General features: G+C 38.0%; 1 protein-coding gene across 3 annotated transcripts; it reads right to left on the reverse strand.

Moving 5' to 3' along the window:
• Positions 1-17: 17 nt before the first annotated feature.
• Positions 18-27686, reverse strand: LOC139121708 (sodium-dependent multivitamin transporter-like). 3 transcript variants are annotated; one of them, XM_070686797.1, is made up of 15 exons: positions 27573-27686; positions 9304-9512; positions 8932-9151; positions 8619-8736; positions 8022-8089; positions 7055-7656; positions 5066-5151; positions 4331-4387; positions 4049-4104; positions 3654-3742; positions 2766-2893; positions 2151-2304; positions 1639-1744; positions 547-683; positions 18-262 (listed from the first exon to the last, which is right to left on the reverse strand). In XM_070686797.1, the coding sequence occupies exons 7-15, from the start codon at positions 5103-5105 to the stop codon at positions 196-198; spliced, it is 834 nt and encodes a 277-aa protein (XP_070542898.1). In that variant the 5' UTR covers positions 5106-5151; positions 7055-7656; positions 8022-8089; positions 8619-8736; positions 8932-9151; positions 9304-9512; positions 27573-27686; the 3' UTR covers positions 18-195. The 3 variants fall into 3 exon arrangements, with proteins under 3 accessions (XP_070542898.1, XP_070542899.1, XP_070542897.1); XM_070686798.1 differs by lacking the exon at positions 547-683; XM_070686796.1 differs by lacking the exons at positions 18-262; positions 547-683; positions 1639-1744; ... (4 more) ...; positions 4331-4387; positions 5066-5151 and having other exon boundaries at positions 7061-7656.
• Positions 27687-27838: the final 152 nt, after the last annotated feature.

The raw sequence follows: 27838 nt of genomic DNA on the forward strand, positions 1-27838 counted from the left end.
TCAATCTGTTTGCTTAGAACTACTTGTTATATGCCACATATCAAACGCATTACATAAAATATTTGCAAAAAATGTCATGTGGTTGTTATCGTGTAAATCAGAGTGAGATCTCTTGTCTCGATACACTTCAGAAATGCGTGGTCTGCAGCACACACGTACACATTGCGCCCTGTCGTCGACGGATTGAAGTTTACTTCACTCGGATTTATCAGAAACTTCATGGTCGTCTAGTAAACGAACACTTTCTCCTTGATTCGTTGGTCTACAGAGAATAATACGAAGGAGAAATGACACTCTTATGAACTCCACAGTGAACAAAGTGCAAAAATTGTGCAAATTCTTCTTAGAGCCCATTTAAAATCGTTTTGAAGAACAAAGATGTTAAACGACATTTCATAATAATTTTGTTTTATTCTCACACCCTTTAAAGCACAATGTGAAAAAGTGAATAACAATGTATTTATAACTTAAATCAATGCTGTCCTGTAGCTGATCAGACAGAGGGAAGAACGATTATGTATGAACTCTAGAATTCGAGTTACACACCTGAGTGCTGCCACCAATAGCGCCGGGTCAACTTTTCTGATCAGTGATGGTTTTATACACCTGGCAACTTCACTCACTACAACACCGACGGTCAGTGAAATTAAACAATTAATCGCCGGATACCAGATGAACGATATCTGCTAGGCAAAAACGTAAATACTTTATGCGCGCAAAAAAGTGATACTTTTGTGACCATCGATATCGAATCAGGCGAGTATCTTTGATTTTAACCATTTCTAGATTCCTCAAACTTAGCTACGTAGTTCACAATATGCGCCCATCTTCTTTAATACAAATGCATTCTAGAATTATTAGTTATCGCAATCTGATACTTTTGCATAAATCTTTTTTTGGCATTAGAACATCAAATTTAGATCAAGACAAAGTGACTTGGTCTAGCGTCGAAGTTCCTCCATCATTTATATTGTCTACATCAACTAGTAGTACAGGGCATAGCTAGCTAACCGCCAGGTATTTTGCAAGAAATCGTAGTTGTAGTAATAGATGCGTTGCCTAACGCACATAATCAGGCACCTCCAGCAGCTTGCACGATAGCAGTTACATTTTAACGGCCAAGAAATGCTAAAATTATATATTTAATAGACAGTTTTCACACATCGACAGGTCACGTGTAAGTCTACATATTAGTGTTTATCATCACTTGAACCAGTTACCCATTAAATCAAAGTATGAGTTTCGTGTTAAAAATTCCTACCTTAAGATTAACTTTTGTGTTTGCTTTGGTCACTTTAATGATACACGTTTTGTTGCGAATCGAAATCCGAGAAATATTCATGTGAATTTAGCTAAGCTAAATATCAAAGTATGCTAAGCTGCTAGTATTGCTCGAGAGATAGGGCTTTGAATGTTGGGGTTTAAATTTAATCGAATAAACTCTAGTATGTATTTGTCTCTCGTAAATCCCAAACGTTTTAAAATTGTAAAGTTAAATGTACGTTCGAAGGTCTCCTCTACGCAATATTTGCCATCTAAGTCACATTTCATCATACTTGATGATTCACCATTTATCAAATATTTTTGAATAGATTATTGGTACATTTTTATTTTCAATTATATTATCCTCTACACTACCTTTTGTATCGGTAGTACTTCAAGACTTAGTTGTTCTGCGACAATCGGACCAGCGCTGATGAAGACTCCGAATCCGAATCCCGTCAGCAAGCCAATGAATGTGCCCCTGCAAATATTAATTCAGATATATTATATGTTGGGGTTTATGATATAAGAAGCTAATCTAAATGTTTTAATACAAGTATCCATAACCAAGTTTATCGACATAATATTCGAGGAAAGAATTGTTTCTTTTTTGAATTTGTGATGACAAAATTGTGTCATTTTATTTTTTGCTTGACAACAGTATAATTTTCACAGTCATTCTTGAATAACGACCTATAAAAATTGGTATGGCACCATCATATATAGCTATACCAATTTGCCTTTGGATAAGTCCTGTTGGGTCATATTTGGCGCGAAAATACTCTACAGCTTTTCAGAATGCTTCAAACACTGAATATATTGTGATTTACGATAACATTGGGTCTTAATAACAAAAAAGCCTGAAGATTTGTAAGTAAATTACCCACCATGCATTGGTTCTCGGAAGGAACATTCCCATAACAAAAACGGAAAGAATGGGCCCGCCGAAGACGCCACTCAAGATGTTTGCTATAGTGACGAATGAACCAAGGTAAGGTACAAGAAAACCAACCAGGGTTGCCAACACACCAAAGACACAATCTGTCGAAAAAAAAACTTACACTCAGGAACGAACGTCTTTCTGCACAGGTCCCTTCCCTATGCAGTGACTGCCAACACCTTTTTTGCATAATTTGCATAAATGAGTTACATTTGCTGTTGATTTGTTCGAACAGTTAATTAATATAATAGCTAAGCTTCAATATATTACTAAATATATACTAAATATGTAAATATTTTATACTTGTGGGAATCATATATCATCTACAAAACGGTTGTACACGTGGCTTATTGTCCCCCAAACTGCAATTCTTAAACTTAGAAGGAATAGCTCGAATCGGCGAACTGGCCAACTAGGGAAAGGATAAAGCAAGATAGACTGACCGAGACTTTGAATATATCATAACTTGTAAGAGGCATATCGAAATGCAAATAACTGTAAACGAAACTCTTGAAAGGTGAACCAATTTGTAGTTGACAAAATGTCTTGAATAATTACTTACTCATCACTTTGGATATTGTTGTGTCTCGGGCATCGTTAACTGTTGCTGTTCCCCTCCATTCTCTCCAGGGCTTCACAACGTCTTGTAAGATGCATGCAGCTACCGCGTTCAGTCCAGATGATATAGAACTGAATGGAATAACAAAGAAATCTCGTAGCCCAGAATTCTACCATAGGAGATGTTTGAAAAGATATGTAAAGACAATCACTTCAACATGATACAGCAAAATCAAATCTAAAATAGAGGGTTAAACGATTTATTCGCTGATTCTTGTTTATCTATATCAAATGTAAAAAATTCTGAAGTCCACAATTCTGCGTTTACAATGTACCTTTATAAGAAACTGTAATATGTCCACGACAGACGAGGGTTCACGTCTGTCATGACGAAGGCACATTTGGCTGATAATTGAAGAGGAACAAAAAAGAGGGTTGATAATATGTGTTAATGCACCCTTTAAGAATCTGAGAGAAAATCGCTCGATTGATGGATAAGTGGTTGTCAACGATTATATGATTGCATCATGTTGGCACAAATACAGCGATATAATTGGTCAAGACTCGGTTTTGACCAGGTCAGGCTCTCGTGTCGTGAACTGGTCAAAATCTTGCGGTATACAGTTGCTTAATTATCACCGCGAGTAACTTCACAATTCAGTTATGCCCGATTCAAACTTCAACATTAAAACTTTCAAGTTGACGTCTTGGTGACATGCGAAAGTTGTTATATCGTTTATCGCAATTTTAGGTTGTTTCTGGGCCCTGTTTACCATATCTATTTGCACGCGTACTTTCCGACTCACTGTCAAAATTAGATCAGTTTAAGTAAAGATAAACGCCTTCCATCAATCGAAGTTGCGAGCTAATTAAAATTTTCAACATAACCTACCTGAGCGCGCCAGCAAACAGACAAGCGACAAAAACACCCTGGATGCCTGGTATGGACCCAAACTGAGAACTCACAAAGTACATCAGAATCTATTCAAGCAAGGAAAGAATGTGAACTATCACTAGCCGTCAGTTATTCATTCAACATATATGGGAAATAACTTGAATATTTTATATAAACTGAGATTAACTCTTCTTTACCAAATGTGAATACATGCTTTTTGCTACCCTACACTTCTGCATGCCTCATGAGTTTATGGTCATTTTCGTCCAGCCAGGTGAAGCACCCAATTACCCTCATGCCCTCGCTACTTGAGTCTTGCTTCTAAGATGACCTAAACACAGCTTTCTACGTCAGCAAATATTTGAGAGTGGAGCAGCATGAAATGATCTTACCTGGTCAGCAGTTGAGTAGTTTGGTTCATATCGTATAGGATCTCCACCGTCCACCACTGTTCAAAACATGTAAAAACCAGCATAAATTTTGTAAGAGAGTAATTCAATGAATTTTGTCCTTTCCAAAGATAGAAAGATGGATGGAGGGATGTCGGTTAGCTCGTTTTTTGTTTGCGTTCTGATCTCCTCAGTTTCCTCCGATGATATAATTGAATATATAGTAACAATTTGATCGCTGGAGTAACACATTATATGCCAATTGCGAAAGTCACAATGTATTACCTGTAGTCACAGACGACAACGTGGAATTGATCGAAGGATCCAACGGTGTCAGTTTGTCTGAAAAAGAAAAAAATTGCATTGTTAGATTAAATCGTCTGGACATTTCCGCTACAATTAGCCACATCAACGATAAAAAACAGACGGAAATTATTGTTGAAAAACTAAACACTTTACACATTTAAGCAATAAAGCACACCTAGAGACGGTATACCACGAGATTTTGACCACTTCACGACATATATGCACGAGCGATAGCGAGTGCATGTATAAAGTGGTGTTATTTATTGCTATTACATCATACCAGTATATTGAAATTCTGACATGGAACGTTAAAAAGGGATTTTTGCTCAAGCCGAGAGTTCCTTTCGTGTCTCGACCAATCAGATCGCTGTATTTGCACCGTGAATATACTGGTATGACATAATATATAATATGTCGTTACAGCACTGACAACGTAATTATAAATATGCAGGTGGGCATAGGTTATAAATTTTCTATGAACTGCGCAAAACGTTCCACTGGGTCTCCTTCACTGCCAGCTCTAGTTCAATTATGTGTAAATTTCACCTCTGCACAAATCTACAATTGTGAAATACACTAAACCATCACAATATGTTATCAGTTTCCGTTCTAACATGAACAAAAACCCAGTTTACGGATTCAGTGTCCAAGTTAGTGATAATTTTACAACTGCGTTTCTACGTCTACTGGGCATTTACAGCAGAGTGTACTTACTGTTATAGAAGGCATAGATAACCAGTCCATTGAAATACATGATGGGAAATGTCAGCCAGAAGATTGGTATGTTTAATAAAAGAGAACTGCAAAGCAAACCCGATTACACGTAAGTTTAGTAAAGGATAACCTGTTCCAATTGAAAAAGTTAAGGAAAATATATGTTGAAATGAGTAGCTGATAAGAACTAAGATAAAATGCAGAGATGCGGTGTTGTCCTTATATTTAAAAGTAGCCGGGTAATTTAAGAAAGTAGACGGGTGTACTGCGAGGGAGCGAAGCGACCGAGTGGCGAGTGAGCGTAGCGAACGAGGGGGGGGGAGAGCGCGAGAGGGGGGTGTCCCCTCTCGCAAGGCGAAAAATGAAATTTTGGAGTGGAAATGGTGTTCTCTGGTGGCATCTGAGGTGACATTTAGCTGAGACTGAAACAGTACTTTTGTTGCGTGTCTTAGACGTGGTTCACATACAACAAAACAAACAAACATGATTTTGTTTTGTTTGTATTATCTATGACACATTTGCAGTGAAGATTTAACATTTAATCTTAAATCACCTGCAGTCTGCTCATTTCATTGCTCATTTCCCATTCTTCATTACCACATAGTTTCTGAAACTTATGACACAAAGTGAGTGATTGAGAGAAATGTTGCAACAAATTACTAATAAATGCCAACCGTGCACGATCGTCGCGTCTCGCTGTTCCCAAATTTGATCAAAGCAGATATGCAGTATGGCGTCGGAAGGAAACAACTCTATTTTCTTTCAAATTTGCTCCACGAGTCCGTGAAAAAAAATGATTCAGAGGGTCCATCGAAAGACACTATCGGGCAACCCAACATGGAGAACATTGAGAAGCGCAGTGAAATTGAACCCATGCCGGAATCCACGACGTATTGTCATGTTGTCTTAAACAACGGGGGATCAGCGCCACGGTGAAGCTGATAGCCATGACGATGATGCGCCGGTCAGCAACGGTCGGCAACACACATGCCTGTGACCTTGGATTCTAGTACGTAAAAATAATCAATGAAAATAAAATACCCATTCAAATAAACAGTTGGTTCTAAAAAAATCAGTTCTAGCTCATTTTTTTAAAATTAATCTAGAAAATGCGTCGGTATTGCTCTGAGAATAACTTGATTTGTTGAGAAGATCATACTCGTAGTGACGTTGGCAGCCATCGCGGCGGCGGAAAACTAGCTTGCCAGTCTCATGAACTTCGAACCGTCGATCAAAATCACATCTTTTCGGCGCCTTTCTCTCACAAATTCAGCGAAATTGAAGTTTTTCATACATAAACTAAATGTATTGTTGGGCTTTCTTCGGGAAAAAATATTCCATCGGCAAGGTGCCAGTGGCCGACGCCACATTTCTTTTTGACGCCATCGTTAAAAATGACCTAAGATGACCTTCATACTAATCAAACCAATTACACTGCTCGTAACAAAGACAGCACCATCACCAGCCAATCACACTACTTAACAAATAGAAGATCGGGCTCAAAAAGCCACAAATGGGTATTTAGAAACTGTTTTGTGTTTGTGCAGTTCCATGCGGGGGGAAAGGGGTCGCGAAACTGCTAATCGTACGTGTGCCGTCCGAGCTGGCAGTGCAATCCCGAATTTAATTACGTTAAAAGTAGCCGGGAAAAAATGCAAAACAGCCGGGTTATTTACCCGGCACCCGGCTTCTAAGGACAACACTGATATATGTAACCTTGAAAGTTCACCTCAAAACCATTAAACAACTAGCAAAAAAGGTAAGAATTTCATTCAGAATCATCAACAAAATTGGTCATCTGCTGTATGATTTGGAAATAAACGCTTACGGTATATCCAAAACCTGATAAAGCACACTTTCTAATCGAAAATCGACAAAGTATGCTCGATTTAATTACAGAAAGAAGAGACCCAAGGCAGCTGACTACACATATAATTCCATCTACAATGCGATATCTTTTGAACAGAAAACATAAGAGGAATTACTTGCCCTCTTGCGTGACCCAATGACTTAGCCGTGAGGTAACGCTGTACAGTTGATTGCGATACGGTGACTCCAAGATCACCAACCCCAACTCCAATCGTGAGTCCCAAGAAAGAAAGGCGGGTGGTCGGATCAAAGGTGAAGCTTTGAAGTCAAGAAATATTTTGATACTATGTGAATAGTAAATTCACACATCGCGAAGTGGAAAAGACGAACACGGAAATATCTTGCGTGCGATTACACGAAACTTTATCGGGGTATGTTATCATCAGTGGAGAAAATAAATATTGGTATAGTGATAGTAATGGTGTCGGTATTCCAGACACAAGACAGAAGGCTTTACTGTTAAACAATACAAAATGATTCAAACCGACAAAACGCATTGCTAATTGGCGAGAAGTTACAAAGTACGTTCGAACAATCGTAACATAAGAAACAAAGCTGCCTGGTTTACTCGATAATTTCAGCCTGTCTCCAACGTCATTGCTGCTCCAGACGTATTCAAATCCACCGACTTGAATTGTTCCATAGATGGCCACTGCCAGCACAGAGCCGAATATGACAAGGAACTGGAAGACATCAGTCCATATCACCGCCTTCATACCACCCTACGTAGAAATATATCAAAACAAAAAACAAATGTTTCATAAACGTTTTCGTGGGTTTTATGTAAATGTAGATCACTCCATCGAGTAATTATTACAATTGTAGGTAATAGATATCAAATTGTGAACATCAATGAGCAATGACCAGCAACTTTCACTATAACCTATCAACACTCCCAGTTGTACATGTATTTTCCCCAGATGTACTCGAAATTGGCCCTATGAAAAAGCTGCTTTCAATAATGAAACATAACAAAATATAGACTGCAGCTTTTACCGAACACGACGGCACTTTTATAATATGTGACAAATGGTTTTGGTAGTATCTATTGTAGCCATGGGATTTTTAAGTTTATCAGTTAACTCACCACAGTTGTGTAGAAGGTTGCTACAGCTCCAACGATTAAAACTGTTTTCCACATCTCAAAGCCCTGTACTGTAATAATGGAATATCATCATGTCTATCATCATCATCATCACCACCGCCACCACCACCACCACTACCACCACCACCACCACCACCACCACCACCATCATCATGATCATCATCATCGTCGTCGTCATCGTCGTCGTCATCATCATCATTATCATCATCAACAACAACAACAACAACATCATCAACAAAAGCAACAACAACAACAACAACAACAAAATCATCATCATCATCATCATCATCATCATCATTAGACTTGTAACAGCAAAGCTAGCCTTTTAAATTTGATTCTGATCTTCGATCGCCGTTCATTCTCGATATTCCTATTCAAAGGTATGGCAACATAAAAAGGAAACACTTTTGTTTCATCCCGTCAAAAGGGAAACCAAACTTTGTTCAGTATGTTAATGTTATGGAAAATTGTCAGCATCAATAGCAATACACGGTCCGTTGGTATAGGCATGTGTAGAGATATTGAACTCGGGTAAAATTCAGCACTACTAACACATGTAGCTTAGAACTGGATATTCACCTGCTTCTATAGCTAAGGCTGGTCCCACCATGGTAGTCGCCATGTACAGCAACGATTGCAATATAAATATTACAGAGCACATGATGCGCAGACTCAGGTGGTACCGCAGACCCATGTACTACAATATAAATGAGGACAGTCGCTTTACAACTGCTGGAGATAACTGACAATAGAAACCATTTATGTAAGGATACATTTAAATTGCTTCCAAATTGCTAAATCACGATAATTATGCATTTGTTTATAACAACATCATTTTAAGTGCATTCGCTTCTTAGGGTGAATGCTATGAATATCTCTTCAAACATCTGACCTCGTAGACGCTGGTTATACCAAGACTCCGGAACACCGGGATGAAGAAGTAGGCAGCTAGGGGGTACGCCCACAGATATGTATTCAGAGAGAGGGCGAACTGAATCCCATGGATGTACATCTCGGCTGGAAATCCCATCACAGCGATTGCTGATGTCACAGTGACGAACATCGACATAGCGATCGGGACACATCCCATACTTCGATCAGCAACTAGAAATCTGAGAAAGGACGACAGAAGGGCAGTCTCAGGTTACTGAAGTTTAAGGTCGACAATTTTCTAATAAGGTCTTAAGATTACGCAATTGGACCGCGATTTACTGTTTTATTGTTGATATTGAAGTAAAGTTTATAGTCGTGAAATACCATTTACCTTGACGTTGACTTTTGTCCTCCTTCTGCGAAACACTGATATATTCCTACAGCGGTTGAGACAGCCAACATTGTCGAGAAGACGATGTAGTCAACGGTCCCGAAGGGTATCACATCGGTTGTAGAGCCAGACATCTTAATCTAAATCTATGTTTTTAGAATTTCACTTTTCTCTTCTGTTGTTACATAAAGCTGGCACATGGGCGTAACCTGATCAAAGATGGTACGATAGACGTTATAGTATTACCCGCCTGAAATGCAGTTTTCCCCTATGTCGCTTGTCAGGAATACGAAATTTTCTTCTAAGAGACCCCTCTTGTCTGCAAAACGAAACTGCGAATCCATGCATGTATTTTAGGACAAGTTCCGGCGATGTCATTCTTCTCTCCGCATCATAATTAAATTTGAGTGGCACAGTTGCGACAACAACATTGATATGCTGTGGGCTCTCAAAGGTACACACTTTCATACCTTTGCTGGAACAACCAGATATTTCCTAAAGGCCATGAGATACTTGTCATGCTGTATAGTACTGCTGTCCGGAAGCATTGAGCTGTACTCTATAAGTATGTGTAAAGCAATGCGACACGATCATCTGACATACAAAGCACACAAAGTTACCCCCCCCCCAAAAAAAAAATGGGAGAGGCCTGTGTGAGACCATGATCACTTAGCCAAAGTTTCCTTGACAAAATTTTGGCGATGAAGTATACATCTACATTTAAGTCGGGATAAAATTGAGATCGCGACTTGTTTTGGATAAACAGATCGCGACTTGTTTTGGACTGACATTTTATCATATAACAAAACAGGGGAAATATCACATCACGGTAAACGCAGCTTCCTTCACATTTTGTCAAAGGAATTCTCAAAAGGACGTACAGCCTAGACGCAGAAATATTTACACAACGACATACCATAAAGATTATTATATCATCGTATAATATGCATGAACTTTGTGTTCAATCTCTAAATTGTAAACACATGTTTGGATTGGCTTGGTTACCGTCGTATAGACATTTATTTGTTTACCTTTATTACATACAGAAGACCTGTGCTGCGGCATTTTGTAATACTGACGTGTTTTGTAATAACTTACGCAAAATGTAATAGGGGGTATCAGCATTTTGTAATAACTGACGCTTTGTAATAACGTCTGCAGTATTTTGTAATAAACCAGTCTACGCGTTTTGTAACAAGGGTATCAGCATTTTGTAATAAAAAATTGTCTACGCAAATGTAACAAGGGTATCAGCATTTTGTAATAATTCGCACTTTGTAATAACAGTTAACGCATTTTGTAATAATTTTAAAAACGTTTCCCAGTTTTATAACAACATTAACAGATATTTTATTGACTTTGGAATGGTATTACAAAGTGTGTGTTTACTCGGTAAGTAAGTACAAAAAATTGATCGCTCCCTGACTTAATTTCAAGTTAGAAAGATTTAATTTTAGATAGCTGTCAATCAATTTTTTTACAAAGTGATCATCTGAGGCAGGTAACTACTAGATTTCGAGTGGTTTATTATCATATTATTGAGAGAATCATTGGTATACATACTCAGTTGATTTATTAAATAGAGGATAACGACATTGTTTCTGATGTATTGCAGACAACCAGTAATCTACAGGTTCATACTCAGATAAATAAAATATAAATTATTATACATCTGCCTTCGCAAACAATAATATCGAGCTCCCGTAAAACGGGCACGTAACGGGCATGCGATAACCCCTATACTTCATATTTGATGATAAACATTGCGTCATTGAATGGCTTACATGGAGGAAACCCCTAGCGCGACGTCTGTCACCGGCAGGCACCTCCATGTTGTGAGCGAAACTCCATACTGTACTTTGAAAATAACTTCTGATAAAAGAAACGAAGGTAAATGTATTACGACTGTTTGAAGGTGAAAAATATTATGAGGTAATAACGAAAGTGTTCACCAAGACGGCACTGTACAGATATGGCACGACATCGCTGATCGGCTCGTGCTCGAAAATAGGTCAGAATAATCTGATGTTTTAGTGATTTGATTTGTTTAATTACTAAAGCGGAAGTATATCTGACCTGTTGAGTATGTATGTATGTATGTATGTATGTATGTATGTATGTATGTATGTATGTATGTATGTATGTATGTATGTATGTATGTATGTATGTATGTATGTATGTGTGTGTATATGTATGTATGTATAAGTGTGTCTTACTGCCTGTCTGTCTGTCTGTCTGTCTGTCTGTCTGTCTGTCTGTCTGTCTGTATGTATGTATGTATGTACGTATGTACGTACGTACGTACGTACGTACGTACGTACGTATGTATGTATGTATGTATGTATGTATGTATGTATGTATGTATGTATGTATGTATGTATGTATGTATGTATGTATGCATGCATGCATGCATGCATGCATGCATGCATGCATGCATGCATGGATGGATGGATGTATGTATGTATGTATGTATGTGTGTATGTATGTAGGCCTCTGTATGTATCTCTGCATCTATGTTGGTAGGGAGGTAGGTAGGGAGGAAAGAGTGCCTGAGTATGCCTGTTTATCTATCTGTCTGTCTGTCTGTCTGTCTGTCTGTCTGTCTGTCTGTCTATCTATCTTTCTGTGGCTGTTATCATTTAATGATAATGGCAGATATTTGCATGTATAATGGCAGATATTTGGCAGGTATAACCCTAAGGATAGCGAGTCAAATTTAGCTTAATCATAATATTGCAGGGCAGCTTATTCTAGCTCGTCGGCTAGACAAATTTTTACCATTGGAGAAAACACAACCATGTCTCAGTAGATATGAAGTGTCACCTTTTACATACAAGGAAAAGTGGCAGGTCTGTCGATAGAGCTTCATTTCGTCCTTGTATATTAAAATAAATTATCGTTCAGTATTTTAATTGGCTGCTTCACATCAGTGTTTATTAGTCCCCCGGACGAAGTCTGAGGGGACTTATGGTTTCTGTCTGTCCGTCCGTCCGTCCACGAAGATATCTCAGACATGTCCGGGCCAATTTTTCAAACTTGGTATAAGAATATAGCGCTATGGCATACATATGCACGTTCATTGTTTTGGGTGTGGTATGCATAATTAGTGCTAATTTGCATAATTAGTGATTTTTGAAAATAGAGCTCTGTTTCTTAAGAGATAGCACCAAATTTGACGAAACTTTGTACAAATGTCGGTCACACACAGGTCTAATAGCACATAAAGACATTTGTCAGTATTGTGTCAATTAATTGCTAATTTGCGTAAATTATGAATTTTCATAATTCCACTTATATTTCGAAAAATACTGACTCAAATTTAATGAAACTTCTTACAGATGTATACATACCAGAGCTGTTACTTTCTGCAAAGGCATTTAGCAGGATTATGTCAATTAATAGCTAATTTGCATATTTGATGATTTTTTATAATTAGGTTACAAAGTCAAGAAATACCAATTAAAATTCAATGAAACATGGTAGAGATGCTGATATACCAGAGCTGTAACAGTATGCAATGATAGTTAGCAGGATCATGTCATTTACTTGCTAATTTGCATATTTTATGAATTTTTGTAATTAAGGAAATATGTCTAGAAATACGACAGCAAATTTGATGAAACTTGGTAAAGATGTTGATCTCAAAGTGTTGTAATAGCTAACAAAGACATTCAGCAGTCTCTTGTCAATTAATCGCTAATTTGCATATTTAATGAACTTTCCTAATTAGTGTGCTGTGTCCAGTAATATTACACCAAATTTGATGAAACTCGGTACAGATGTTGATCTCAAAGTGTTGTAGTAGCATGCAAAAACATTAATCATATCATGTCAATTAATTGTGTATTGCATATGTAATGAATTTTCATAATTAGACTGATACGTCAAGAAATACATCTTCAGATTTGTTGAAACTTGGTATAGATGTTGAGCTCATCTTGCTTTAACTGTCTATAAGTACATTTATCAGTATAATGTTAATTAATCGCTAATTTGCATATTTCATGACTTTTCCTTATTAGTGTTATACGTCCAGAAATCCTGCATCAAATTCTATGAAACATCGTACAGATATTGATCTTCCAGTAGCGTAAAACTGAATAGTGACATCCTGTTGATGAATTATTATTGACTTATTTAATGACCTTTTGTGATTAGGGTGGCACCCCAGATTTGATGAATAGGGAAAAAATGTTTGTAATGAGAGATCTATATTCTGAATGACTGCACTAAATTTGATGACACTTGTTACAGATGTGATCATGCAAAGATTTACCAGTCAAGAAAGGCATTTTAATTTTAGCAGTATCAATAGCTAATTATAGGAAGTCTCTTCTTTGCTGAACATGAGGACATTTTTGGTTCACGTCTGGTGTTCTGACTTTTTATGTCAAGAGCCATTACTCAAACATGCCTACACCAGTTTCTTGCATAAATTTGAATTTTGACATTTAAAAAGCCAGAGCACGGCATACCTAATTCTGTCAAACTTGGTAAAAAGGACATAACCCTATGCCACTACTTATCTACAATCCAATCAAATAAGGGCATCATTCACAGACAGGGCTTTGGTACCCGCATTCCTTGTTTCATGCACATCATATCGACTTCAATTTTTAGTCACTTCCAGTGACAAATTCCCAATTACAAGGGGGGGACTATGTCATTGTCAATGATTTGTTTCAGTATATTTTGATAAATATCAGCTGACAGCATTGACATATTAACGTGCCCTCCTCTTATTACCGTAAATCATCGACAATCAACTTTAGAGAAACACATATCATACGTATAGAAGTTGCCTAAAATACTGCAACCTTTCGTACATTTATTTTCCACTTTAATCGGCCGTTTTATGTCAAATTCACTTTTTCTAACAAAATGTCATGAAATCGCACTTCATATATGTGAAAATGTTACTAGTGAGAGCATGTCTTCAGCTAGCGGCAATCCGATTATGAAGAGCATTATCAATGAGAAAGCAGTTTCCTGTCACAAAAGTGCATCTCGGCCTCAATTTTGACGTGCAATATAAATTTAAAGAATGTACTCGGCTGTGCGTGGTAATTTTGTTAAAAATATCCAGTTGCTCTTTATAGTAAAGGTGTACGAAACGTCTTGTGATAAACTGCGCAGAGTTAGAACAGTGCTATGAGCAATCGCGTATACTTGATCAGTTTTATAAAACGTAAATCTGTAGAGAGTTGCCAATCATGATCGACAGCTAATATGGAGAGACAGTTTGACCTTGTTTTCCCACGTAAGCTGATGTCTTGAATGAAATAAAGAGTCTGAAAAGTAAATGTGACTGATGTACCTATATCAATTTGAACGTCATACTGACATGTGGATTTATTTGCCCAGAAGCGATCCATTTCTGGTTTACAAGTAAAAGATATATACATATAGAAATAAATTTCAGCTACACGTACTTGAAAGTAAAATACACTAAGGGGTGACCTTGTTGTCATGACTGGGCAATATGGGTTGAAAAAATGTTTCAGGGAAAGAGCAGAGTCGTTACCTTAATGTAGTTTCAGCTGCCTGACATTTGGTTTCACAAAAAGTTAAATTGACTTAAAGATCCATTAGCTGTAACTTTTGGTCATTTTTTATTCTGTTTGTTCTGTGTATCATCTGCAGTTTCTGGTTTGAATCCTCGAACCATGGAGAAATTCCTAATATTTAGCTCATAAATATACCCTCTATGAGTATAATCTGCATTTTTATTGTTTAAATTTTGTATTCAGGTCCGGACTAGAATACATTTATCAACAATAACAATGGTCATTTCACATATACAGGCTGTGTTGGCAAGCAGGACACCGGGCATTGTTCATGATGATCGGATTATAGTAAAATTCTGTAGTTGATACATTGAAACAGAGTAGTGAAAAATTAGTCAAAAGTTACAGCTAATGTCCCTTTAACAAATTGTCCGAACAACGCCTGCTGAGGTTGATTTGGTAGAAGTACGTAATCACTTGTTCTGAACCGTTCGTAACAGTGTTGACAGTTGAATTGACTCTTGAAATAAGGAAACCAACGCCAGTGGACGATTATTTTACTAACAATTACACTCATAGTTGTTGGCCTAATGCTGGGAATCAGTTGAAAACAGACCCCTTCATCTGACGCTATTATGATAACCTAGTACTGGTAGTGAGATATAATCTCGACATCATTATATGCTGTTACATTTTTACGTATTCATAAAACCACAAAGCATTTTGAAATACCTACAATATCAGCAGATGTTTATAATTATTACAAAATGCGTTAACTAATGTTACAAAACGCGTTTTATTACAAAACGCTGATACCCTTATTACAAATCGCGTAAACAATATTTTATTACAAAATGCTGATACCCTTATTACAAAATGCGTAGACCATTTTATTACAAAATGCTGATACCCTTATTACATTTTGCGTAAGTTATTACAAAATGCGTCATATTACAAAATGCCGCAGTACAAGGCCTAACAAAAAATTGTGCTGTTCCGATAACCCGACCTACCCCATTTTTTACCTGCAGACCCTAAACTTTTTAGAGATACTCACAGCAGGAAATAAAAAGAAAGGAAAAACGCATAAAATCACGCGTTTATTACCTGGCATTTGATTTTTGCTTGAACGAGCATGTCTTGTATGGTTTTTCCCCCTTTTATGTGTATGATACATTTTTTCTTGAGATGTTGTGGCCAGTGATTGACAGCCCTGAACCCCTGAAAAATGCATATATAAAAATAAAAATGTTTTGGAAAAAAATCCTGCCTGCCGACCTACCTACCCTATGTTTGAAAAACATGATATCGGAACAGCACGATGGTTTTTGGGGTTGTTTTTTCCTAATAAAATCCTCTTGTCATTTGTCATTCATTTGAATTCTTTCACAACAGTAAACAATGACCCTACTTGTCAAAGAACCACGATTGCCTTTTGGGATTTTTGTTCTCATTGTTCAGATCAGTGCATTCACATGTCAATTTCTCGTCAGCGCCGTGAATGTCAGTTTACTGTATGGCTAAGATGTAAACACAAAAGTAAGCAAACCTATGCTGGTCTGCGGACGGCCGATCGCTAGGTTTATACTCTCTTTCCCCATCGAACAGCGGAATCAAATCTAAACTTGTCGAAATTCATCCGTTTTTATGTCATAGTTTCTCACAGATACTCAAATGTAAACTTTGTGAAGAATCTTTGATGACTGACTTTGATTTCATGAAGAGAAGGACGGACAGCTTGGTATGACTAGATCAGGGATTCAAATAGACTGCACAAAAACGTCAGCCTGGCCTAATTTGTATACTTATCAGGTATTTGCGCCTCATTATAGTACGGAAGAACTGTCATTATGTGATCAAAATTGTTGTTACTGTATCTCATTAAAAAACAGAATTAACGACAACATACCAACTTTGTAATTTTTGTTAGAATATGAAATACAGTTTTTGATACACTAAAGGGTATTGGTGGTCCTGTTTTTTGTTTCAAATTTCGTTTGAATCGTTGACCAGCGGCATTTTTTCACATTCTGCTTAATTAGGCTGTACACTACCTACGTAGTAACGACGGAAATCCACGTACCCTGCCGGGACGAATACTGATCGCCCTAGACAGAGTGTATGAAGAACCCTAGTAGTATTAATAAATCTTTTGAGAGAAGAGGACAAATTTTGTGCGGTCGAGGAGAGAAATAAAGCCAAATATGACAAGCCATACCTGTGTAACACAGTAGGATATTGCTCCTTGTATTTCTACGCCGGCACGGGGATATAGTAGTGAAGGTAAACCAACAAACGCTTTCACGTAATTCATATGTGAGTTGACAGTCAGTTTACTAAAATGCGTAACCAGGCAAAGTACGTAACTATGGAAAATCCATTTGATGTTGATTAATTACGTGCTGAAATATGTATGTTTGCTCTGGTTTCACGCAGTGACATGGCTGTTGGCTGCTAGGTTTCCACTTTGTTGATGTAGTTTAGAAATGCACGCAAATGTATTGTATTGCTCTGCAGTGAACGAGTTGTCGGACGAAAGTTAAGTAGACATAGCGAAAAATGTTAAAATTTGAATAAGATATACCAATGCTACAAGTAGAGAACAAATGAGCTTTAATATACCGACCGACAGCCAATTTTCCAGCAGGAACAAAACAAATCTGATCGGCAGCAAAAACGGTGTGAATTTTACTGTAATTTAGCTTGCTAGGATACCGGAAAAATTCGCTGCTACCATACTTCGTTTCTTATGTATTTTTCCAGCATATTTTAACTAGAAGATAATAGTGGTGAAGTTATCATGCCCTGTTAATTTAGCCGTGGCCATATTCTGACTCTACCACGTACATATTGTTATCTCTGTGGTCGTCGGTCTGGGAGTGTCACCACAGCTGCCAGAGTTACGTCGAGATCTTGGACTCACAATTATGTGGATATTAATCGTTGATGTATTCTGGTACCTCCATGATATTTTAGACTAGGGGGGTTACAAATAGATGTGTGTGCAAGAAATTGGATTTTGGAATTTCACCGAAATGTTGATTCAGTATACATGGTAGTCTATGAGAAACTGTGATCAATTTTTTGCCAATATAAAACATAAAACTAACAATATATGTGTGTTTATAGACATTTGATAAATGATATAAACTTTGCCAGCTGTCCCATATGTTTTTGTCTCTTGTCTTTCATCAGTTTAACTGTTAAAGGTGTTTAATGTAGGATACCACCGCATCTTCTTTGCTTGTGAAGCTTGTCGATAATGTGTTTGTATTTAAAAGAATCAATGTATTTCGTCGGCAATTTCCTATTCAGGAAATGTCAAAGGTCTGGCCGTAAAGTGACCCTCCCCCTAATTCCCCGCCCAGCCCCCTATAATTACTGAAGGCGCCCTTACAGTAATTAAAGTGACACTCACACTTAGTAACATTTTTAAAGCACATTTTTTTGATGCCAACGGTCGATATTTGACGAGGCGACTGCGCGCGGATTGCGAAATATCGATAAAAACATGTCTTCAAAAAAGTAAAAGTTTGAATTCCGGTGGCCCACCTAAATTCAGCTTCCGAACATCGAACGTTGAGCACTGGGGCCATTGTCAACTAAGCTATTGAGTACGAGTCTACACTGACGCTGCTGTACGCCACAGTACCACTGGCGTCGGTGATCGGTCATGGCCTGTGGGAGAAAGCTGAGTCTTACTGACTTGGCGTATAAACGAAAAACAATTTTTGCTGATTCCACCAGAATTGGCAAAGGTGACTAGCACAGTTACTTGCGGTTGATACATAGCGGACGCCGCATGATATGCATAGACGCATGCCACGCGCGCATACCACGCGCGCGGCGTACTGTGTGGCAGACGACAAAATGTAGTCATCGGAGGCGGCTAATATTTGACATGTAAAAACTGATGTTTATGTGGTATTGGTTTAAAATATAATACAACCGATTTAGAATAATGAAAACGACAAAAACTAAAGAGAAGTTTTTAAAAACTTACCTGAGGTAAAGGCATAATGCTGTATATAAAGTCTTTGCAGTGGGAAGTAAATTCATTGCGTCGTTCGAACTTATTGTAGACTCCCTACTAGAATATCGTCAATCAACACAACAACAAACCTTCGGGGGATTTCGAGTCAAAATTAGAACGATCGTAAAACTTCGGGATGTGAAAAATACGCTCGGAAAATGACATGTTTTTATCGATATCTCGCGATCCGCGCGCAGTCGCCAAGTCAAATATCGACCGTTGGCATTAAAAAAATGTGTTTTAAAAATGTTACAAAGTGGGAGTGCCTCTTTAATGCACCTTTCGCCTCTCTCCATGAACTCGACACTCCTGTCGAAGGGCAAGCGAAGCTTGATGTGCGCCCTTAACGACTGAAAATGCCAATATATCCTTGGATGTACTACTACGACTCATTTCGTCATTATGAACCGTGAGAAGAGAAGTTCATTCTATCAGCAGACACAATGAAGCACTCTTTAAATGTCAAAGCAAGCGGTCGAATCATTTGAGTCGCGCTGGTTGAGCTTTTTTCAGCAATGTAGGCCCACTAGCGTCACTATCAACTGGTCAGATTTTGTTCGTGTTTGCTCGGATGTACAGTTCTGAACATTACACTATTTCTGTTGTTCTCGTGTCAGGATCTTGTGAGCTGAAAATTCAATACCGTTACGAAATAAAGCGAAAACAATACACGGACGTCTTTCCGGCACTTTAGTAACTCCAGACCTACTAATAGGATGGGAAAATCCTTACTTGTTCTGATGGACAAAATTGCACATACTATAGTGAAGGAAATTTTCCAACTCGCAAAGAGTTGCCTGAAACTGTAAACGTGCAAGGTTTTCTCTCGACTGCGCAATTGCGCAAATTGCGCATTTCGAGCCATTGTCTGCCCTGAAAAAGCTGCTGACAGCGCGAAAATCGCGCACAAAGCACACCAAGCAAAGACGTCCACATATACTGATATATGATGGCGACCCAAGCGCATGGTGTAGCGAACTGTGAATTTGCTGTTGTTTCCAATTGTAATACTCCCTCGGAAAAGACAAAATATTGCCTGTCATTCAGCTGTGGCGACATGCATGATGTGAGTGTAAGCATCGAAAAAAGAATAGCCACCGGACGTCTCCATGGATACTAGTGCAATTTTATGTTCATGTTATGACAGCAGTAAAGTTTGGAAACAGAACTTGAAACACTGTATCACTGATGAATATATGGAAAATTCCAGTACGCTGCAGTGACGATCGATCTCGACCCAAATGCAACACAATCGTTTGATCGACGCGCGGGGATTGGCTCATATTTTCATGGATTTAAACCCCAAGATTCGGACAAAATCATGTCCAAGGGAACAAATACGGCAAATTCTGAGTGGGGGAAATCTGTGGGTGATAAAACGACAGAAGGTGGAGGGCAGCCGAACACATCACAAGCTGACAAACACTATTATCCGATGTTACACCGTGCCAAATGTTACACATTCATATCAGAGTAGGTCAGAAAGGCAACAGACAACCAATTTGCAAAACCCACTATTCAGAGATATTCGGCCCGTATTTATTAAAAACCCTTATCTAAGAATAGCTTAGTTCATGCTTAGAATTCGTACCACTTTGCAGGGGATATTCAAATCACATTCCTAACTGAAATACGGATGCATACTGCCCTGGTTCTGTAAGCGAATTCTGATGATAATACTAGACCGAATATTATTAGAATAACTAATTTTCCCCATACGAATATTGACAGAATTTAGTGCTATATTACTTGATTTAAAAAGTGTCCCCGAAAAATATGCCGGGTCGTTGTTTCAATATAAAATATTCTCTTTATTACCACATATGATTGTGTTCACAAACTCAATGCTACAAGTCAATGCTTAGTAATTTTGATTAATGAGGACACATTTTAAATGCAACTTGCTCTTTTTTACCTTTGATTGAGTTGGTATATTTAGAACTCATCAGCAATCGGATGCCGATCAATCAGAGGGATAAAGAAATCAATCTAGAGGAAGTGCTCGTCACATCAGTGTGTTGCCACTATAGCGACATACGGTGTATCCAACATCGTGTTATTGAGCGCCCTCTCATAGAATCGGGATACTTGCACAACTTAATAAAAACAAAAGAATGGGATACAAAGAAACACAGAGGGCGTTAAAGTCAGACTTTCTTCTGAGGTCTTGGAAGTTAAAAAAAATAGCCCTTACTTTTCTACTCCTTTCTTTTCCTGAAATTAGGAACGTATTTTATATTTGAGGTATTTTTGCGACTTACAAGACCTGCCAATCAATTAATCTGTCAGTTTATTTAACCTCTAATGCAAGAAAAGAAATTAATTTTACACTGACTGTATCATTTTTCAATGTCGCTCTGCTCTTGCTTAATTTTGTCTATAAATGCTAAATATGTGTTTAATTAAGATAAAAGGTAAAAGAGTAAACAGGTGCACATGCCTTAGTGTAGGAAAAAAGTAGGAAAAAAGTGCAATATTCACAACTTTTTAATCTGTACTCAACGTAATAGTTTCAGACTGTTGACTTCACAAGTTAGTTACCGACAAAACAGACGTGATCTGAGAAGAAGTACAAAGCACATAAATACAAAATACTTCAAACAGAATGTATCATTCTTCACATGGATTTACAGATTGTTTATTGATCAGTACAGAACAAAACCTTGCTGATTATTACAATTATCCAATTTATGCCATGAAAATTTCAAAGTTCAATACTAGTTTTAGAAGATTTTGAAAACATAAAACACTTTTAAAGAAAGAGTAAATGTGGAAACAATTGTTAAAGATAGGGCATTTTCCTGTCCGATATAGAGTAAAGCAAATAGGCATATATTTATACATTTATATAGGCAAGGCTTGAATAGGTTAATTATGGATTAATATAGAGATTCTAAATCTAATTGTTTATACGTTACAAATGAATGAATAGTACTCTCATTTACCCTTACATTAGGCCAAGGTGTGTACTTAATTCAGGGATGTTGTAGTCTCAAAAGAATGTCATTCGCTGACAACCTCTTTCTTGCTTTGCTGATTGTGGCAGTAGTAGCACTATAAGCTCTTCCCCTGGCAGAATGACACCCTCCCCTGATTTTAGCACCTACACGAGTGTGACAAGTATTTTCATTATGAGAACTACTCGTACTTTGTGAATCGACATAGAAATCTTCTAAGTCAATATCGAAGTCATCCTCATCACTATCTTTGTCAATACCATATTTGTCAATATCGAGTCTGACTCCCCAGAATCAGACTTGATAATCCCACAACGGATTCAGGTCACGCGCGGAGGCAAGAAAGAGGGCGCATTTTAGATTATGCATATCTGACACAGTGGGTTGTCCGTCACGTCTCAAGCGAGCAGAGCGTACAGGTAAGAGAAAGGCAGACAGAAAAAAAAAACTTGTAGACAACGAAACTTATTTGGTTTTTATCATATTAGTATTTATGGAGATTTCCTGACTCGTTACACTTGCTGTCTAAAATTTGACACTCTACGCATTCGCGCCACCGTGTATACACGTGTATTTCCAAACTCCGATTGGATTGCTCTCACTGACTATTAGACAACCGGTGGATGGCATTTGCTACGGGTCTCCCAGCAACCGATTTTCCGGTTAGCAGTGATTGCGATTTTGTGCGTAAAGACAAATGCCCTGCTGGTTCATAGACCGTTGAGGAACGGTTTCTCTACTGTCTGTGTCAGGCTTTTTGCCTTATATTTAGACAAAAGATGATAAATGAATGCCCTAAATCCCCCTTGTGTGTAACAGATAGTGTTTTCCATCGATAAATCATCGTTTCACGAAATTCACAAAAAAATTCAGCCGACGTATGCAAATGATTACGTCATCAGCAATCCCCTATTGTAAGACTACGGTCCTGTATGTTCCCACCGCCTTTTATGTATGCCACAACATACTAGGCTGTATAAACATGATTGATAAATCACATTTATTGATCATATGATATTTAAAACTTTCAAACAAATACTATGTGCGGTGCTCCGTGCAGCAAAGAACAAGCTCAGGTGGCCACTACCACTGGTATAAATAATAATAATCAGCATGGCGGAAGATGCATAGTGTCTGTAGAATGATGAAAGGCGTTACGACGTGAAACCGAACCACCACATTTGTAATGACAAAATGCGGCGGCAGAGCGCCACCATGATGGAGGCGACAAGAACAGGGACCGTGATTTAACTAATATTTTGTCAGTGTTAACATGGAGGATGGAGTAATTCCCGAGTCTACTTCCACGTCAGTACGTCATCTCCGCGTTCCTGTAAATACATTTGAATTCAGCAAAATGCTCAGGTCACATGCGTTATATATTTGTCGTTAAAGCGAAGCCCTAACCTAAAAACACTTGAGTACGCGTACGTCACAAGAGATAGAGACCATAAAGACGGCGATGGCCAGCCATTTCTTGTTGATGTTGGGATGCGCAGACTACAGTAATCAAATTGAAGTTAATATCATTAAAGGCCCAATAGCTGCTAATTTTATGCAATATTTTCATGATTTTATTTTCAACCAGAGTTGGTTCGTTTAAATGTACTTACTGAAGGATGTGTATTGAAGTGTCGCTGCTCGCTGATTTTGACCATGCCTACACGTTTTAACAGGTTTAATAATAAATGGGTGCCGCACCCATAAAATGGCGCCCCACGGGAAAATACAAAAAACAGTATTCCTGCACATATACATCGTGATCATACCAGAAACAAGCATGATGCCATGTACTTAAATGCACAGCACACGATGGCTAACATTTTGTTCTTGTAATCTTTATTTTCTCTGTCATATGATTAGTTTTTGATAATGGCGGGAAATCTAAAATGACGTTAAAACCTTTGAATTTACATGCCACCCTCGACACTCATGGCAGCGTTATACACTTTTTCAATCTCTAATGGGTCTTATTCAAAGAAACTTCTCGGAAACTAAGGATATTTTGAGATCGGTTTATTAAACATATGCAGCTATTGGGGCTTTAAGTTATTCTGCTTGGTCTTTGAAAGGTTTAGGTTCGTTTTCCACAGTGAATACGCGCTCAAGATTATGCTTTCAAATTAGAGAAAGCAATTTGAATTTGCTTACAAGTGTTGCACATGGTAACATTCTATTCCACTGTAACGGTTAACATAATACTACTTTTGATTTTATTGTTTTCATTGTGATATCAAATAAGAATAGTAGTTTGTCTCAAGAACGACTCACTGACGAATTATTTCAAAAATGCAAAAATTTACCTGTCACTACTTTCCAAAGTGCACACTAAAGACACAGAATTTATTGAGTACGTTGTGGGTAAACAAAGAAGCCAATGGGTATCATGGTCCATCCTAAGACAACCAGTGAGAAATTGATATGTACATACAAGTGAACTGCATACAGACACATATACACAGAAAACAAATGAAAGCGAACGCACTCCGTCGAGTGAAAGTGTCGACAGTGAAAAACAATAGAGGGCGCCATGTACAACACGTTTTCTCAGTTGCCAGCAATCAGCAACCACGAAACAACAACTGATATGGCCGTTGAAGGTACTCTTAAAAAACCTAATCCTTGGCATCAGCTGTTTTTGTTTTCATTATTATTAATATTATTATTATTTTTATTATTATTTTGTAATTTTCATCTCGCCGCATTTCCTTAGAGTGCAAAATAGGGGTGAGTGCCGGGAGACACGTACATCGGGTATTCCATCAGCATCACAGGGAACCGGGGAAAAACAAACAAACAACCATACAAAAAAACAAACAAACAAATAAATAAATAAATAAATAAATAAACCAAAAATAAACAAACATATAAAAAAGCATAAAAATACGTAATTAAATAATAAACAAACATACAGACAAACAAACAGAAACAAATAGAAAAATAAACAAACAAAAATACAAACAATATCCTACAATTATATCTTGTCTGGCCCGCTTGTGACTGTGTCTAAGAGTATTGAAAATGTATTTCGAAGTATACGATAGTTAACAAGACAAAAACAGTTATTTCTCCACAGATACCGTAAAAACAAGTGAAAATTATTAAATTGTTGTAATTTGGCTTGAAATTTTACGTTTTCCCTATTCTTTAAAACATGACGAACTTGTATTTCACATGTGGTATCAAAGCTCATAGTGGCTGCGCCGTGTCCATTTGATCAATGTATGGAAAAAAGTACACGCAAGCTTTTGTCACTCTCCTATCTCAGCGAGTCCAGTCGATCATCATACCTGTACCCTTATGCACGATACTGAAGTTATTTTCGTATTCGTATTCGTTTTGGAGTCACTGACTGAAGTTGGTATTTTTAGCCCAGGTTTCAGCCATGAAATGTGCAGTATACGATATTTACAGAAGTTTAAATATTGTGATAATATAGTTCATAATCATGTCATCTTAAATTTACATAAATTTACATATGTAGATCATAAAGAATTTTGTTTACTTCATTTCATCAGAAAAAAAAATACTTAAAATCGCTTCTGGTATTGGCAGGTGCTGTGCAAAGGAGCTGCCCCGCGGACTGTACCATTATTTTGTGGTGAGGGCAGAGGGGTGTGAGGCATAAGCCACAATGAACGGGGGTCTTGTCGTCCAGAACAACTATTCAAATAAGAAAAAATGTGAAAATTCTTATATCCGGTCATCCTTTTAGACTCACTTTAGAATAATCATATCCATACAATTTGTATTTTACTTGTATATTGATATAATTCTATGTGGGCCTGAAATAAATAATCATAATAACAATACAATACTTTACAAAACTTTATTGATCAACAACACACTCAGGGAGTGTGGTAAGGGAAAAATTACAAAAATTCAAGTTACGATAAAATTTTATGTACTGCTACTGGGGTAAAAGTATCAGAAATACATTTCACAAGAGGTAATTTATCTTCATACTAAAGATGTGAGTAATTATAACGTAAGACCAGACGGACTGATAATTTCATGTATTGCATTCAATCAGGGATCAATGTTGCGACCGTTTTAGCACAGGCGACCAAATTTTATGAGATTGCGACTGAAGGTTTAGGTTAGTCGCACTTCTTTCAAGACATTTCTCCATACGTGATCAAATTCAACATGTACTCACTCAGTGTTCACAAAGCAAAGCCAAAGGCCGAGACCCCAAATACATATTGAATAAGCATAGCCGTTGTGAGCGGCGTCACTCAAAGGTTTAAGCACGTTCCTCCACCGCAGTCAAAATATCTCATGAATTTAATGTAAAATTTTACAATAATCGAATCAAGTATCAGAAGCAGTTTTAGTGCTGTCACATCACTTTCAATCATAATCTCAGCATAACTTGTCATCAAAACATAGCTGACAAGGGAAAACAAGTCCATCAACGCGTGACCGCAATGTTACATGCGTTCAAGTGCGTTATGAATGTTGGCGTCAGTGGCATGTGGGAGGCATTCAGTAATCCGCACAATCTGCAACATGCAACATTGCGTCGCGCAAATCTAAAAGATTGCGCTACTTTTACGCATCCCTTTTCAGGTAGCGCTAAACCATCGACGTTGCTTGAAGCTGACGAATATCGTCTCAATCATACGCAACATTGCGATGCGATGGTGGCGGGGTTAAATCGTAAAAGTCAAAACCAGCCCGTATAGAAGGCAGGAATCCCGTCTGAAAACACCACAGCTATGGCCAACCCACAGCTAACTACGACCCAACTTGGGTCGGAGCCTTGAACGGCAAAGTAAACCAAAGTAAGCGTAATTCAATAAAATGACCTATACCTGCCTGAACTCTGATTATTGCTCATTCCTTATATCCTTTTGTTAACAAAATCTCTGGTTCGTTTAAATATTTCGGCTGATTTTCCAATGACTACTCAAGATTTTCACTCTGACCTGCCCTCATATCCACGTTCTAAGGCATGACGTTTTATTAGCACATCAATGGAAGTCAGAGTCCACAGCTAGATATGGAGAAGCTGTCAAAATGAAGCTATAATTTCGCCACATGCAAAATGGAGTCGGTTGATACTTTGAATGATAAGGTCGGCAGTTCATCATGATTGATTCAAGGTAACCCAGAATAACAACCAAATTACCTGTCAACTTGGCAGGAAAAAATTGTGATATAGTAGGCTTAAAGTGGCACTCCCACTTGGTAACATTTTTAAAACACATTTTTTTTAATGCCAACGGTCGATATTTGACACGGCGACTGAGCGCGGATCGCGAGATATCGATAAAAACATGTCCTCAAAAAAGTAAAAGTTTGAATTCCGGTGGCCCACCTAAATTCAGCTTCCGAACATCGAACGTTCGGCACTGGGGCCGTTGTCAACTAAGCTACGGAGTACGAGGCTACCCTGCTGTACGCCACAGTACCACTCGCGTCGGTGATCGGTCATGCCCCGTGGGGGAAAGCCGAGTCTTACTGACTCGGAGAAAAAACGGAAAACAAAGTTTGCTGATTCCACCAGAATTCGCATAGGTGACTAGCACAGATACGTGCGGTTGATACATAGCGGCCGCCGCGTGTTATGCACGCATACCACGCGGCGGTCCCTTTTTATTGAACCACGCGCAACTGTGTGGCAGACGACAAAATGTAATCATCAGAGGCAGCTAATATTTTACACGTAAAAACTGATATCTATGTGGTCTTGGTTAAAAATATAATAGAACTGACTGAGAATAATGAAAACGACAAAAACTAAGGAGAAGTTTTAAAAAAACTTACCTGAAGTGAAGGCATAATGCTGTATATAAAGTCTTCGCAGTAGGAGGTAAAATTGCGTCGTTCGAACTTATTATGGACTCCCTAGAATATCGTCAATCAGCACAACAACAAACCTTCGGGAGATATCGTAAAACTTCGGGATGTGAAAAATACGCTCGGGAAATGACATGTTTTTATCGATATCTCGCGATCCGCGCACAGTCGCCACCTCAAATATCGACCGTTGGCATTAAAAAAATGTGTTTTAAAAATGTTACCAAGTGGGA

The sequence above is a fragment of the Ptychodera flava genome, chromosome 21 (assembly GCF_041260155.1).
Source record: "Ptychodera flava strain L36383 chromosome 21, AS_Pfla_20210202, whole genome shotgun sequence".
In the NCBI taxonomy this organism is placed as follows: domain Eukaryota; kingdom Metazoa; phylum Hemichordata; class Enteropneusta; family Ptychoderidae; genus Ptychodera; species Ptychodera flava.